Genomic DNA, 14,988 nt, shown 5'->3' on the forward strand with positions numbered 1-14,988 from the left:
TGGCTGTCCCTGACCCTCAATGCACCCGTTTCCACACACAAACCAATGCATCAGGGGTTGTCTCTCCAATGTGACCCTCAGACCAGAGTTTAAATAAATTTGACCTTGGCTTGATTCAATACTCTGACCATAACTGGTTTATATTATGTGAACAACTTGGGTTCAATTCCCACAAAGAACACATACAAAAAATAAATAAATTATGCACACTGTCATACATGTCGCTTTGGATAAAAAATAATCTGTTAAGTGGCATATATTAAACTGAACTAAATAGTACTATAGTATTTTATTGTGCTGCCCCTGCATCTTGAAGCATTTCCACATTTTGGCCTCCATGCTGAATTTGGGTGAGGGGGATGCTACCCCAATTGGCTGTCCCACTCCAGTCTTCTCTGTCTGGGCTGGGCCGCCTGGGAAGGCTTCTTTGTGGGTTCATAACCACGGTAGACAGAAATAGGTCAGGTTGTCATTTTGGAAGGGAGATGCCCCCTCTTGGCCCTTCCCCACATTGTGCCCCTTTGTGTTTGACCATCACACCTCTAGCCTCTGATCCAGTGGTAGAATGCAGAGGTATAGCACACACATGCACACGCACACTCACACACACATATACACACAAAAACACACACATTTGAAATACTTTATTTGAATCCACAAAATACATTGCAATCCAAAGGCCACACTGTCAATTAAAGTACAAGGACAAGACTGCCACACACACACACACACACACACACACACACACACACACACACACACACACACACACACACACACACACACACCTAATTCTGATCCTAACCCTAATTGTAACCCCAACCCTAAAGCTAACCTCTATGCCTAAAATAGGCTTTGAGAATTGTCCTTGTTTTACTGTCCTTGTGGGGACTTTTGGAGATTTCTGGTAACCATGATTTCTGGTCATTTCAATCGTACACATGGGTACTCTCTAAAAACAAGGCACTTCAGTACAAGTGACTTTTTGTAGAATGTTAGGAGAGCATTTTTGCTAACCCTAACCCTTTTCCAAACCTTAACCTAATTCTCCTAAACTGCTAAGTTAATTCTCCTAACCTGTTACGGAAAAGTTGTATCTGTTTTGAAGTGACATGTTTTTAGGCTAATCTCCTTACACATGAGTGACTCATAGAGGGTAGGGGCTTTGCAAAGTTGTGGAAAAGAGTCCTTGACTTGTCAACATTACTTCTGCTTTTAAACTTGTCTGTGGGTGTATGGTTTATTGTTAATTCTCTACATTGTTCCAAAAATGTGAATGTCATCTTGACATAGTTCTGAAAGACATTCTTATACCATATTTTATTCAAGACATTGGGTCAATATACGCTGAGTGTACAAAACTCCCCCCCGTCGGGGCATAGACTCTGTCAGGTGTCAAAAGCGTTCCACAAGGATGCTGGCCCATGTTGACGCCAATGCTTACCACAGTTGTGTCAAGTTGGCTGTATGTGTTTTTGGGTGGTGGACAATTCTTGATACACACGGGAAAGCGTGAAAAACCCAGCAGGGTTGCCGTTTTTGACACAAACCGGTGTGCCTGACACCTACTACCATAACCTGTTCAAAGGCACTTAATTATTTTGTCATGCCCATTCACCCTTTGAATGGCACACATACACAATCCATGTCTCAATTGTCTCCAGGCTTTAAAAAAAACGTATTTAACCAGTCTCCTTCACTTCATCTACACTGATTGAAGCGAATTTAACAAGTGACATCAATAAGGGATCATAGCGTTCCCCTGGATTCACCTGGTCAGTCTATGACATGGAAAGAGCATGTGTCCTTCATGTTTTCTACACTCAGTGTACATTACAATATCGTTTAATTTTGCACAGTATCACGACACTCTATTATGTGTGACGCTCCCTAGCACTAACGTGATTTCATTGGCTAAGATGAAAATCTGATGCGCCGCTCCATGCTTCGTTCGGTGTTAAGTTCGCTGTACGCGAGACATTAGTTAACAGGAAGAAAAATGCATTGGTTCTGTTGGATGAAAGATGTAGTAGGAGGGAGTTTTTAAACTGCCTTTCGAATATTAGTTAAGTACATGCCCTGAGTGATAGCTTGCTTACAATAATATATCGATGAAACAAACTCAACTTGAATAGCGTTCCAGTGTTGCTTTGAGGACAACTCACGAACTAATTGGTAAGTACATCCGACCATTCATCAGGACGCTCGTGACAGGAGATTGCTAGGTACTTTACTGTACTGTAGCTAGCTAACGTCAGCTAGTCTGCTGATAATCGGATGAGTTGGCTAGCTAGTTATCGTGCCACCTAACGTTTAGTTAACGAGAGCCAGTAAACCACTAGCCATCGTTGTTTTGGTTATATGCATGTACCTAATGTACTTGTATCTAATGTACATTACTTAGCTAGCGACCTTGTTGTGCTAACTAACGTTATACTGTAGCTAGCTAACGTAACTATGGGTGGTTGGCCAAAGTTGCCAAGCCAATCCAGTGGCAGAGGTCTAATCGAAAACGGCTTGCATTTACTGCTAATTTGGTATTTTGCACTCATACACAATCTGATCAAATCGAATTGGAGTAGGAACTCCTTAAAGAGATATAGCTAGCCACCCGACTGTAGCTTCGTCTCCGTATGCAATGCTTACAGCAGGTTATGGTACAGTGAGTAGTTGTGTATTTTTCGTTTCACTTTCCCGTGGTGTCCTCACTTTACAGACGCTCCCTACGCTTGAAACCATCCCAGCTTTCAGCCCGCTTCCAACGGCTCTAGCCCATTGCTTGGTGGCTGCTTACTGTGTTCTGGCCCACGGGGAGACGAACTGTACTGACCACACTGACCCCGTAGTTGGCACATCCTTCCCAGGGTTGCAACTATCCCCGCGGTTGCACTGGAGTAGGACGGTCGAGGGCATAGGCCCGGTGCTTTACAGCATTTAGGGAAACCTCCCATTCACTATATCATCCAACCGATTCAGACAGGTTATGGAGCTGGAGGTGAGCCAAACGGAGCTTGAAGGTTCCGACGCTCCCCAGTCTCAGAGACACGAGAGGAGCCTCGGACTTCTCACCACGAAGTTCGTTACTTTGCTGCAGGAAGCGAAGGACGGGGTGCTCGATCTCAAAGTAGTGAGTGATGGGCTGCATCCCTTTTGACTGTCTGACTGTAAGAATTGTTAGCTATGGTTTGTTAATTTTTTTTGTATCATCGCAACGTCCCCAATCATCCATATAAGTCTAAGCACTGCCTGATTTGGTTGATATTGCTGCATTGTGTTGTAACAGATGTGCAACATACTCGGAGGAGATGCATGTGGAATATGAAATGCATACAGACAACCACACCAGGGTTTCCGTTAGAAAAATGTGTCCGGGAAGATTTTAATTAACATCAAATAGATGTAGATTAACAATGTAATGCTTAGAGGGATACTTCGGGATTTTGACAATGAGACCCATTATCTACTTCCCCAGAGTCAGATGAACTCGTGGATAACATTTTTATGTCTCTGTGTCCAGTATGAAGGAAGTTGGAGGTAGTTTTGCGAGCCAATGCTAACGGTAACTAGTGTTAGGGCAATGACTAGAAGTCTATGTGCTAGCAGACACAATATACTTCCAGTGTTTATGGAAACGCTAGTTAGCAAATGTGCTAGCACTAGTTATGTGCTAGCACTATCAACTTCCTTAAAACTACAAGCAGATACATTAAAATGGTATCCACGAGTTCATCAGACTCTGAGGAAATAGATAAAGGGCCTCATTGCCAAAATCCCGAAGTATCTCAATAAATGGTTGATGCATGGCATGCTTCAATTACCAGTTGAGAAATAAAGCAATAGTAGCTATTTTTAATCAAAACTGTTTTTAACATGTGATTGCATTTAGAATTGTTGCGCAATGGCACTCCAAGAAGCAACGAGCTGTGGCTCTGCAGCAGCAGGTCTAGCGCTGTCTGACAAGTGGTATTCTGTAAAAAAATGGTCTCTGTATGCTGTGCACGTGTAATTAACAAGATGCATGACGACTAACGAAAATACACATCCTAATTTAATTCCACAAAATGTTGTACATTGAAGCTGTACTATGCAGAAATCACCCCCCCCCCCCCCCCCCCCCCCCCATTTCCTGGTTGCAAAAATTCAAATTGTTTGCCTTATTTAAATTTGTTACAAAACAAGCAAGTATCTGGTGGAGAATCATTTTACCATCTAAACCGCTATGATATATGTTTTCCATAATCAAAATTATTGTAAACTTAAGAACAGGAAGCATAGAAATAGCTCACATAGTTACCGCTTCTTAAACTTGACTTTGATAATGACAGATCTGTAGCTTACATTTCTATGTGAATTTGGTCTGTTCCAAAAGTGACATATTGCAGCTTTAGCCTATAGACTGATAAGCATGACAGTCAAATGTATTTTCATCAACGGATATTTCCATCAATGAATAAAAAGTATTATTTGTAATGGGATTGTTTTTTCTCCCAGTCAATTTGACCAGCAACAATTTAATCTGACTTTCATTTTTTATTTTCATTTTTTATCTGCCAAAATCCAGCAATTACACATGCACTGTGATCGTGATGATTTATACTCTAAAATGAAATATAAGCTTAAACTCTAATATAAAACTAATTGTAAAACTGTTACGTTATCTAGGTTACTGACAGTAAGGAGTTCAAGGAATAAAAGAGGGTAAAACACAGAAAGAGTGTCTGCGTAAAAGAGACAATCCGTGTCTCATCATTCAGTGGGTGGCTGTGTCACGGTCTGTCATTATTGTCCGCATTGTTTAGTCCCCCCTCCGATAGGCTCATAGGGTTGTGACCTCTCCTATTATTGGCTACCAGGGCTATGACCCATCCAGTGATTGGTTGACAGGCCCCTGTCTCACAGGCTTTGTGATTTGCTATTAACCCCACAATACATATGCATCCCCCTAAGGAAAAAAACCTTGGTAGGGACATTTGGGTGCTTGCATTTTAAAATCATTCATGAAGTTATTTTTCTTCTGATCAGAGAGGGTGACCTTTGACAATTGTGTTGTGAGTAATGTCGTTTTTCCTGCTCTTGTAGGCAGCAGACACCCTGGCCGTCAGACAGAAGAGGCGCATCTATGACATCACCAATGTACTGGAGGGCATTGGCCTGATCGAGAAGAAGTCAAAGAACAGTATTCAGTGGAAGTGAGTGTGTGTTCGCATACTTGTATGTTTGTAGGTATTCACACAGTATGTGCTTACATTTCATTGCGCTATCTGTCTAAGGGGAGTTGGGCCAGGCTGTAACACAAGGGAGATTGGTGACAGGCTGGTTGACCTGAAGTCGGAGCTTGAAGATCTGGATATGAGGGAAAGTGAGCTGGACCAGCAGAGGGTGTGGGTCCAACAAAGCATCAAGAATGTGACCGAGGACACACACAATAGTCTATATCCTTACTATGTACTCACATACTCATACCTACACCAACATCTAAATTGTTACCCCCAACCTAACCGTACGTAGGTATCCATGTCAGTCCACACCAGTAGAAATGTATAGAAAAAGAGCTGCAGTACCGTCATGTCTGTACAATAGCAGAGGATACACTTGCCAGCATTAGCAATGTTATAATACTCTGTTAAGCTCTGTGTCTGACCTTAACTCTGACCAACTCTGGCCTATGTTAATCATGAGGACATCTGCAGCTGCTTCAAAGGTGATACCCTCTTGGCGGTGCGTGCTCCCTCTGGTACGCAGCTGGAGGTGCCCATACCTGAAGCTGTAAGTTCGATTTGTTTCTGCCACCCTGTCTGTCAGTCTTCTCAGGGTGAAAAGTAAGTGTGTATGTTTGTCTCCACTTTTAGGTTCAAAACGGTCAGAGGAAGTATCAGATCCATCTGATTAGCGCTGCTGGGCCCATTGATGTTCTGCTCATCAACAAGGACCCAGTTAACTCAACACCTGTGGTGCTGCCAGTCCCGCCGCCTGAGGAAATGCTGCAGAACACCAAGTCTGCTGCAGCCTCTGCAGACACAACCATTAACACACCCACTCACACATTTGTCAAGACCACCCAGAGTCTGGCCACCGGCAAGCCTAAAGCACATACAGCAGCTAAGCCATCAGGTGACCTCACTGTTATATCTCTCATTGTCTATGAAAATGTTTTGTCTGCTAAACTCTCAATACAATATCATTGAAATGTCCCATGTCTACCTCTGTGTCCATATCTCTCTCTACCTCTCTCTCTCTACCTCTACCTACCAGACAATTTGAGCACTGAAAAATCTGTACCGCAACCACCATCATTGGACACCCGGTCCCTCCAGTCTTCTGCTTCGTTGGACAACAACTTCACTGTCTTTGAACCAATCAAATCCGATTCATCTGACTGTGAGTTAGAATTCAATTTATCTGTGTGTGTGCATGTTGTGTGGTAGCATCAATAGGGTTGGGCGATATTACGATAGTATCGGATATCGAAGATTATTGACAGCCAGCGTCGATGGTGATGACATTGTGACGTGAAAGATGCTGTATAAAGCCAAACGCCTATTTTATTTTTCATAGAGGAGACTAGGACTGGACGATTATAAAATTAATTAGATAACTTAGAATTGATGTTTTTGCGCGATATTCCAAATGCCTGTATTGCGGAATCATTTTTTTATTAGTGTTTATGTGCGCTTGTCTTTTTGGTCCCTGCTCCTTCTGTCCTGTGTACATACACACTCATACACACATACATACAGTGGGGCAAAAAAGTATTTAGTCAGCCACCAATTGTGCAAGTTCTCCCACTTAAAAAGACGAGAGGCCTGTAATTTTCATCATAGGTACACTTCAACTATGACAGACAAAATGAGAAAAAAATCCAGAAAATCACATTGTAGGATTTTTAATTAATTTATTTGCAAATTATGGTGGAAAATAAGTATTTGGTCACCTACAAACAAGCAAGATTTCTGGCTCTCACAGACCTGTAACTTCTTCTTTAAGAGGCTCCTCTGTCCTCCACTCGTTACCTGTATTAATGGCACCTGTTTGAGCTTGTTATCAGTATAAAAGACACCTGTCCACAACCCCCAATTTTTTTTTTGACCAAATCGGTGTCCAAAAATACAGATTTCCGATTGTTTTGAAAACTTGAAATCGGCCCTAATTAATCAGTCGACCTCTAATAGAAACGCATTGGGCTTATTTTGGACAGATTTCTGCGAGAGAAACGTTTGGGAAACATTTGTCAAACCTCTCACTCCTCCTCTTCCTCTCTATTTACACATACACACCAAGCCCCTCCCCCTGCCACTCAGATTAACAAAGATGAGGGATCACTTCTTCCTCTCTGACAAACTGGTTTCAACTCGTTATTTGAATTTTGGTCCAACAGAATGGGTCATATGGACACTGAAACACATTGAGACATTATTTTACTGTATTAGAGGAAGTCAACCTTTCAAACGATTCCCTTTTTCTGTCAACTCAAGTTGCTCACAGAGCGGACACTACTAAAACAGGAGTATCAATGAACATTGGTTCTGGAAAATGAATGTTCAGTTTGTCACGCACGCATTGTGTACCGCGTACAGCTAGCAGCATTTTAGTCAAAGATTGTTCTGCTAGCGGTCTAATTTGTTTGAGACCTGTGTAAATGTTCTTTAATGCCTCCTACAAGAAGTTAGTCATTATTAGTGAATGTACATTATGCATGGTCCTGGTCAAATTTGTAACAAAAAGGCAATTTTCATAGACTGACTTAAGCCAGATCAGTGATTATTGCAAAACAGCAGGTTCAATTATTTAGATTAAGTTAATATTGGATTTTATGGTTGTGGAAGGCGTATTTTTATTAGCCTTGGTATAATTTCACACGGCCTGAATCCATTTGATTATTGCTGACTGGTTGAAACGCAGTGTATTTGCTCTTTAATTCTACAAAAACCTTATTTAGTGATTATTAAAAAAAAAAAATCAAGATATATATATTGTGAATTGCCCATAGGTTTGAAAGAATCGAGAGATGATTTTTAGGCCATGTTGCCCAGACCAAATAGCGGCACACACCTCTTTCGTGCCATAGCTCCAACCGAGAGGAATACACTATGAAAAAAGGGTTGGCTCCAAGATATATTTTGTCATGATTCCTCTCGCTCGTGGTCCTTTTTTAGCAGTCTTTTATTTAAATGATTTTTTTTAACCGTAAAAAAAAAAATACAATTGTGGGGTTGGCCAATAGGGGGCGATACCATCGTTCGTACATTACAATGTTTTATGGGTACTTAATCACAATAGGACAAAGGTTGACTGCCCAACCATAAGCAGCAATGTGATGGAGGCAGATAAACCTTGGCACTGGGCTAGCATTCCAATGGTCTCTCTCTTACACACACACACACACGTGTAAAGTACCAGTCAAAATTTGGACAATGTTTTTCTTTATTTTTACTATTTTCTAGTGAAGACATCAAAACTATGAAATAACACATGGAATCATGTAGTAACCAAAAAAGTGTTAAACAAATCAAAATATATTTGAGATTCTTCAAAGGAGCCACGCTTTGCCTTGACAGCTTTGCACACACTTGGCATTCTCTCAATCAGCTTCATGAGGCAGTCACCTGGAATGTGTTTCAATTAACAGGTGTCCCTTGTTAAAAATTCATTTGTGGAATTTCTTTCTATCTTAATGTATTTGAGCTAATCAGTTGTGTTGTGACAAGGTAGGGGGGTATACAGAAGATAGCCCTATTTGGTAAAATACCAAGCCCATATTATAACAAGAACAGCTCAAATAAGCAAAGCAAAATGACAGTCCATTACTTTAAGACATGAAGGTCAGTCAATCTGGAAAATGTCAAGAACTTTTAAAGTTTATTCAAGTGCAGTCGCCAAAACCATCAAGCGCTATGATGAAACTGGCTCTCATGAGGACCGCCACAGGAAAGGAAGACCTAGAGTTACCTCTGCTGCAAGATGCGCTTCCGAGTGGCGCAGCGGTCTAAAGCACTGCATCTCAGTGCTAGAGGTGTCTCTACAGACACCCTGGTTTGAATCCAGGCTGTATCACAACCGGTCGTGATTGGGAGTCCCATAGGGCGGCGCACAATTGGCCCAGCGTCGTCCGGGTTTGGCCGGTGTAGGCCATCATTGTAAATAAGAATTTGTTCTTAACTAAATTGCTTAGTTAAATAAAATAAAATTAGAGTTAACTACACCTCAGATTTCGTCCCAAATAAATGCTTCAGAGTTCAAGTAACAGACACATCTCTACATCAACTGTTCAGAGGAGACTCAGGCATTCTTGGTCGAATTGCTGCAAAGAAACCACTACTTAAGGACACCAATAAGAAGAAACTTACTTTGGCAAAGAAACACGAGCAGTCCAAATTAGACCTGTGGAAATCTGTCCTTTGGTCTGGTAAGTCCAAATGTGAGATTTGTAGATTCCTGCCGCCGTGTCTTGATGAGACGCGGAGTAGATGAACGGATGATCTCCGCATGTGTGTTTTCCGAAGCATAGAGGAGGTTGTGTGATGGTGTGGGGGTGCTTTGCTGTTGACACTGTCTGTGATTTATTTAGAATTCAAGCCAAACTTAACCAGCATGGCTACCACAGGATTCTGCAGCGATACGCCATCCCATCTGTTTTTCCCTTCGTGGGACTTTTTATTTGTTTTTCAACAGGGAAATGACCCAACACACCTCCAGGCTGTGTAAGGGCTATTTGACAAAGAAGGAGAGTGATGGAGTGCTGCTTCAGATTACCTGTTTTGGGATGAGTTGGACCGCAGAGTGAAAAAAAAAAAAAAAAAAGCAGCCAACAAGTGCTCCGCATATGTGGCAACTCCTTCAAGACTGTTGGGACAGCATTCAAGGTGAATCTGGTTGAGAGAATGCCAAGATTGTGCAATGCTGTCATCAAGGCAAAGGGTGGCTACTTTGAAGAATCTAAAATATATTTTGATTTAACTTTTTTGGTTACTACATGATTCCATATGTGTCATTTCATAGTTTGTCTTCACTAGTCTACAATGTAGAAAATAGTCAAAATAATAATAATTGAGTAGGTGTGTCCAAACTTTTGACTGGTACTGTACATCGGAATGGCCGATTTAATTAGGGCCGATTTCAAGTTTTCATAACAATCGTAAATCGATAATTTTGGACGCTGATTATTAATATTTTTATTTATTTACATTTTGTGGAAAAAAATGTACACCTTTTTATTTAATCCTTCTTTTACTGGGCAAGTCAGTTAAGAACACATTCTTATTTTCAATGACGGCCTGGGAACGGTTAGTTAACTGCCTTGTTCAGGGGCAGAACGACAGATTTTTACCTTGTCAGCTCGGGGATACAATCTTGCAACCTTACGGTTAACTAGTCCAACGCTCTAACCACCTGCCTCACGAGAAGCCCCCCTGTTATACGAATGCAGTAAGAAGCCAAGGTAAGTTGCTAGCTAGCATTAAACTTAATCAATCATAATCACTAGTTACACATGGTTGATGATATTACTAGTTTATCTAGCGTGTCCTGCGTTACATATAATCGATGCAGTGCGCATCTAACCATAAACACCAATGCCTTTCTTAAAATCAATACACAGAAGTATATATTTTTAAACCTGCATATTTAGCTAAAAGAAATCCAGGTTAGCAGGCAATATTAACCAGGTGAAATTGTGTCACTTCTCTTGCGTTCATTGCACGCAGAGTCAGGGTATATGCAACAGTTTGGGCCGCCTGGCTCATTGCGAACTAATTTGCCAGAATTTTACGTAATTATGACATTGAAGGTTGTGCAATGTAACAGGAATATTTAGACTGGTTCCGTATTTCACTGAAAGAATAAACGTCTTGTTTTCGAGATGATAGTTTCCGGATTCGACCATATTAATGACCTACGGCTCGCATTTCTGTGTGTTATTATGCTATAATTAAGTCTATGATTTGATAGAGCAGTCTGACTGAGCGATGGTAGGCACCAGCAGGCTCATAAGCATTTATTCAAACAGCACTTTTGTGTGTTTTGCCAGCAGCTCTGCTGTTTATGACTTCAAGCCTATCAACTCCCGAGATTAGGCTGGTGTAACGATGTGATGTGAAATGGCTAGCTAGTTAGCGGGGTGCGCGCTAATAGGGTTTCAAACGTCACTCGCTCTGAGACTTGGAGTAGTTGTTCCCCTTGCTCTGCATGGGTAACGCTGCTTCGAGGGTGGCTGTTGTGTTCCTGGTTCGAGCCCAGGTAGGAGCGAGGAGAGGTACGGAAGCTATACTGTTACACTGGCAATACTAAAGTGCCTATAAGAACATCCAATGTTCAAAGGTATATGAAATACAAATGGTATAGAGAGAAATAGTCCTATAATTCCTATAATAACCTAAAACTTCTTACCTGGGAATATTGAAGACTCGTGTTTAAAGGAACCACCAGCTTTCATATGTTCTCATGTTCTGAGCAAGGAACTTAAACGTTAGCTTTTTTACATGGCACATATTGCACTTTTACTTCTCCAACACTTTGTTTTTGCATTATTTAAACCAAATTGAACATGTTTCATTATTTATTTGATGCTAAATTGATTTGATTTATTATATTAAGTTAAAATAAGTGTTCATTCAGTATTGTTGTAATTGTCATTATTACAAATACATTTGAAACATTGTCTGATTAATCGGTATTGGCTTTTTTTGGTCCTCCAATAATCGGTATCGGCATTGAAAAATCACAATCGGTCGACCTCTATACTGTACGTACGTTGTTTATCTGTTTTAGTAAGCACACACTTCCGACCAGTTTTTTTTATTCATTAAAACCTTGGCTCTGCCCAATGCACTGTAACACAGGAAGCATCTGTGTGGCAACAAACAATGTATAAAGCCTGCCTGCTATAGAAATGTGTATATACGCAAGCTGTTTTTATTTTAGGATGTTTAATGAATGTACACAGGAAAACAGTGTAAATTGGCTCTACCTTATAAAAAACCTCTAATGACTTGTATGGTGTCTTGTGCCTTGTGTTTTTCAGTGCTGGATTTCCCCAAATACTTTTCTGACATGTTTGACCCCGCTAAAGGTACTGTGTGTGCATGTGTATCATGTCTTAAACTTGATTTAAATATATCCAAACAGACACTTGCGTTGTATTTCAGGAAATTAAGTTAATGATAAATTGTGACTTTGTGTATAGCAGACACTCTCTCACCTCTTTGTGTGTGTATGTGTGTAGAGATGGTGAGTGCAGATCTACTAGAGGAACTTATGGCTTCAGAAGGTACGAGTCTAATACGGATTGTTTTATAAACCCCTTTGACTTGATGATTCCAGTTATATGTTTTATCCCTCTCTCTCTACCAGTGTTTTCTCCACTCCTCCGCCTTTCCCCCCCCCCGGGTGACCATGACTACATCTATAACCTGGATGAGAGCGAGGGCCTCTGCGATCTCTTTGACATCCCCGTCCTCAACCTTTGACCTATGAACCTTGCCAGAAGGCTTTTTAGAAAGACAAGAACAGTTTTTAAACAATTCTTTGAGTACTAACAAAACGATGAAGTGGTCTATTTTTGGAGTCTTGTAATATAAGCTGAATTGATAAACAAACCGTTTTTGATAATTTTCATACTCTTTATTTTTGTCACGTCCCCTTCGTTGATGTCTGAACAGGGAGAGCAGCCATCCCCCTACTGGCTTATAAGCTTTAATGATCTCATGGAATATATTGTTTTGATCTGTGCTGCTGAAGTGGCAGTGGATGTGTTTTAAAAGTTGAGTTGTGCTCCATTTGGAGTGAGTAAAGATGGCTTGGGTTGAGTGAAGGATAGGAAATTAATGGGATGCTCAAGGCAAAATCATATACGATACCTAGGCACTTATGTACATCCGAAACTATTGGATAGTAAGCAATAAGACAATTCCAGCTAGTCTTTTAGATGGCAAGGTAGAGTTATTGCCATATTGCAGACCTATTTGATCCTTTCAGATCTACATGGTGACTAAGGGTAGGTAGGGATTGGTGCTGTGAGGAGCTTCATTGTTTGTCTACGGTCAATGAGCTGTGCATGTGAGGAGTGCAGCTACTCCATTGCCCACATAGTGGTCTTAGAGTCACAGCGGGAAGAGAAGATCAGCTCCCTCACCTGCCGCAACCTAGTCTCTCCTATGAGTCAGGCACACAAGACCAGCCACAATATACTGACAACATGTAAATCCATTAAAAGCCTTTACCAGTCCTAATCTAGTTATACTATTGATGAGGCTTCAGTTGCTGGTGCATGTTATATCTTGTCTGTTTCTCCCTCAAAGTCTGTGTCCATGTGGAGCACATTTTTGTTGTAATTTTCACGTCTCAACACTGATTTCTATTATAAAATGCTCTTTATTTTTGGTGTATTTTTCTATTGAACTGACACTGTCAAGGAACAGTACAGTACATACATTTTTTTTGTCTCGGTTATTTTACATCCGAATCCAGATTCAACTATGATATGTGTTCTTTCAGGAAGTTCAGAAGTGAATATTTTTCAAGTTTAGTGTAAAATCTGCTGTATCATTTGTATAGTTTGGTTGTATTGCATTTTTCTGTTTGTAACCTGCTCATGTTCTGATGAGTAAATTCATGAGATCACATCGGGGCGAACTGGAACCAGAAATCGGTCCTGGGAATTTTTGTCACCCCGGCCTATCTGTTCGATGCCGTATATTTTTGGTCAGTGTCTGTGAAATGGGACGGCAGCAAATATGCAAAATTATTGTGAGAAATTTAAATAAAGTTTCTAAACTATTCTACAGGTGATTATATTGGTTCTATACATGTGTTAGTTTTTCTATATTATAGGGGGTTACAATTTGTATATCCCTTATCTCTTTCAATTCTGCAATGTATAAGTTGCAGATTGACACTCACACACCCGTCTTTGTTATCCTATGTGCAAACAAACTCAGCATGAAGCCACATCTACTGAGTAAACCTGCCTATATGTTTCTATATATGCTAAATGAGGCTCAGAAGATATTAGTTTTAAGAATGGGCAGTCACTCCTGATTACCGGTATGAATGAAAAAGAATACATGAAAACTTTTGGAAATGTTGTCTTTTATTGCATCACACAACAGATACACTTTTGTCTACTTAGTTGACACCATGAGGAGCATATTATGTTATGTGGTTGGAGTGGCTGTTAAGTGGTCCGTAGCTTTCAAACAGGCTGAGGCAATTTAGATTGAGTCAAGGATACAACTTTGGAGTTTTACAGTGGTGTAAAAATGATTTTATAGTATAATTTAAGTCGTTTTTTTTGACAACTTTAACTTGACTACATTCTTAAAGAAAATAATGTACTTTTGGTCCATTCATTTTCCCTGACACCCAAAAGTACTCGTTACATTGTGAGTGGTTAGCAGGACAGAGAAATTGTCAAATTCACGTACTTATCAAGAGACCATCCTGGTCATCCCTACTGCCTCTGATCTGGCGGACTCACTCAACTTGATGTCTGTGTTGTGTGCCCCTGGCTATTTGTAAAAATAAAATAAAAAACAATTAAACCAAGAAGATTGTGCCTTCTGGTTTCCTTAATATAAGCAATTTTAAGTGATTTATACTTTAAATTTTTATACTTAAGTATATTTTTGCAATTACATTTACTCTTGATACTTAAGTGTATTTTACTGGGTCATTCACTTTTACTTGAGGCATTTTCTATTAAGGTATCTTTACTTTTACTCAAGAATGACAATTGGGTAGTTTTTCCACAACTGTTGGAGTTCAATCTTTCAATTAATTCATGACCAGCTCAATTCTCCGAGTTGTAAGTGACTGCTTGCTAAATTCTTTAGGGCTATCTGACTGAAGGTGATAGAACCACATTGGAGCTTTGTTGAAGCAGTGTAAGTGAAGCAGCTGAGGAGTTTCACAATTGAAGAATTGAAACCAAAGTGTTTTTGGCCCACACGATGTAGCATTGGTATGAACGATTAGAGTCATCCTGCACACTATTCA

General features: G+C 40.4%; 1 protein-coding gene across 2 annotated transcripts; it reads left to right on the forward strand.

The window, feature by feature from the left end:
* The first annotated feature begins 1,910 nt into the window (after positions 1-1,910).
* LOC110526457 (transcription factor E2F4) lies at positions 1,911-13,866 on the forward strand. Of its 2 annotated transcripts, none has more exons than XM_036980843.1 (10): positions 1,911-2,175; positions 2,717-3,127; positions 5,080-5,189; positions 5,271-5,432; positions 5,658-5,766; positions 5,850-6,111; positions 6,253-6,378; positions 12,017-12,064; positions 12,218-12,222; positions 12,346-13,866. In XM_036980843.1, exons 2-10 carry the CDS (start codon positions 2,984-2,986, stop codon positions 12,466-12,468), a joined length of 1,089 nt encoding a protein of 362 aa, XP_036836738.1. In that variant the 5' UTR covers positions 1,911-2,175; positions 2,717-2,983; the 3' UTR covers positions 12,469-13,866. The 2 variants fall into 2 exon arrangements, with proteins under 2 accessions (XP_036836738.1, XP_036836737.1); XM_036980842.1 differs by having other exon boundaries at positions 1,918-2,175; positions 12,218-12,262.
* The last annotated feature ends 1,122 nt before the right edge of the window (positions 13,867-14,988 follow it).

This window comes from Oncorhynchus mykiss, chromosome 6 (assembly GCF_013265735.2).
Source record: "Oncorhynchus mykiss isolate Arlee chromosome 6, USDA_OmykA_1.1, whole genome shotgun sequence".
NCBI lineage: Eukaryota > Metazoa > Chordata > Actinopteri > Salmoniformes > Salmonidae > Oncorhynchus > Oncorhynchus mykiss.

Bases quoted from the DNA above. Each gene is read 5' to 3' on its own strand.
- LOC110526457 (XM_036980842.1), top strand. From the start codon at position 2,984: ATGGAGCTGGAGGTGAGCCAAACGGAGCTTGAAGGTTCCGACGCTCCC. The intron at 5,190-5,270 runs GTGAGTGTGTGT...TATCTGTCTAAG, and splicing joins AAGAACAGTATTCAGTGGAA to GGGAGTTGGGCCAGGCTGTA. The intron at 12,263-12,345 runs GTACGAGTCTAA...TCTCTCTACCAG, and splicing joins GGAACTTATGGCTTCAGAAG to TGTTTTCTCCACTCCTCCGC.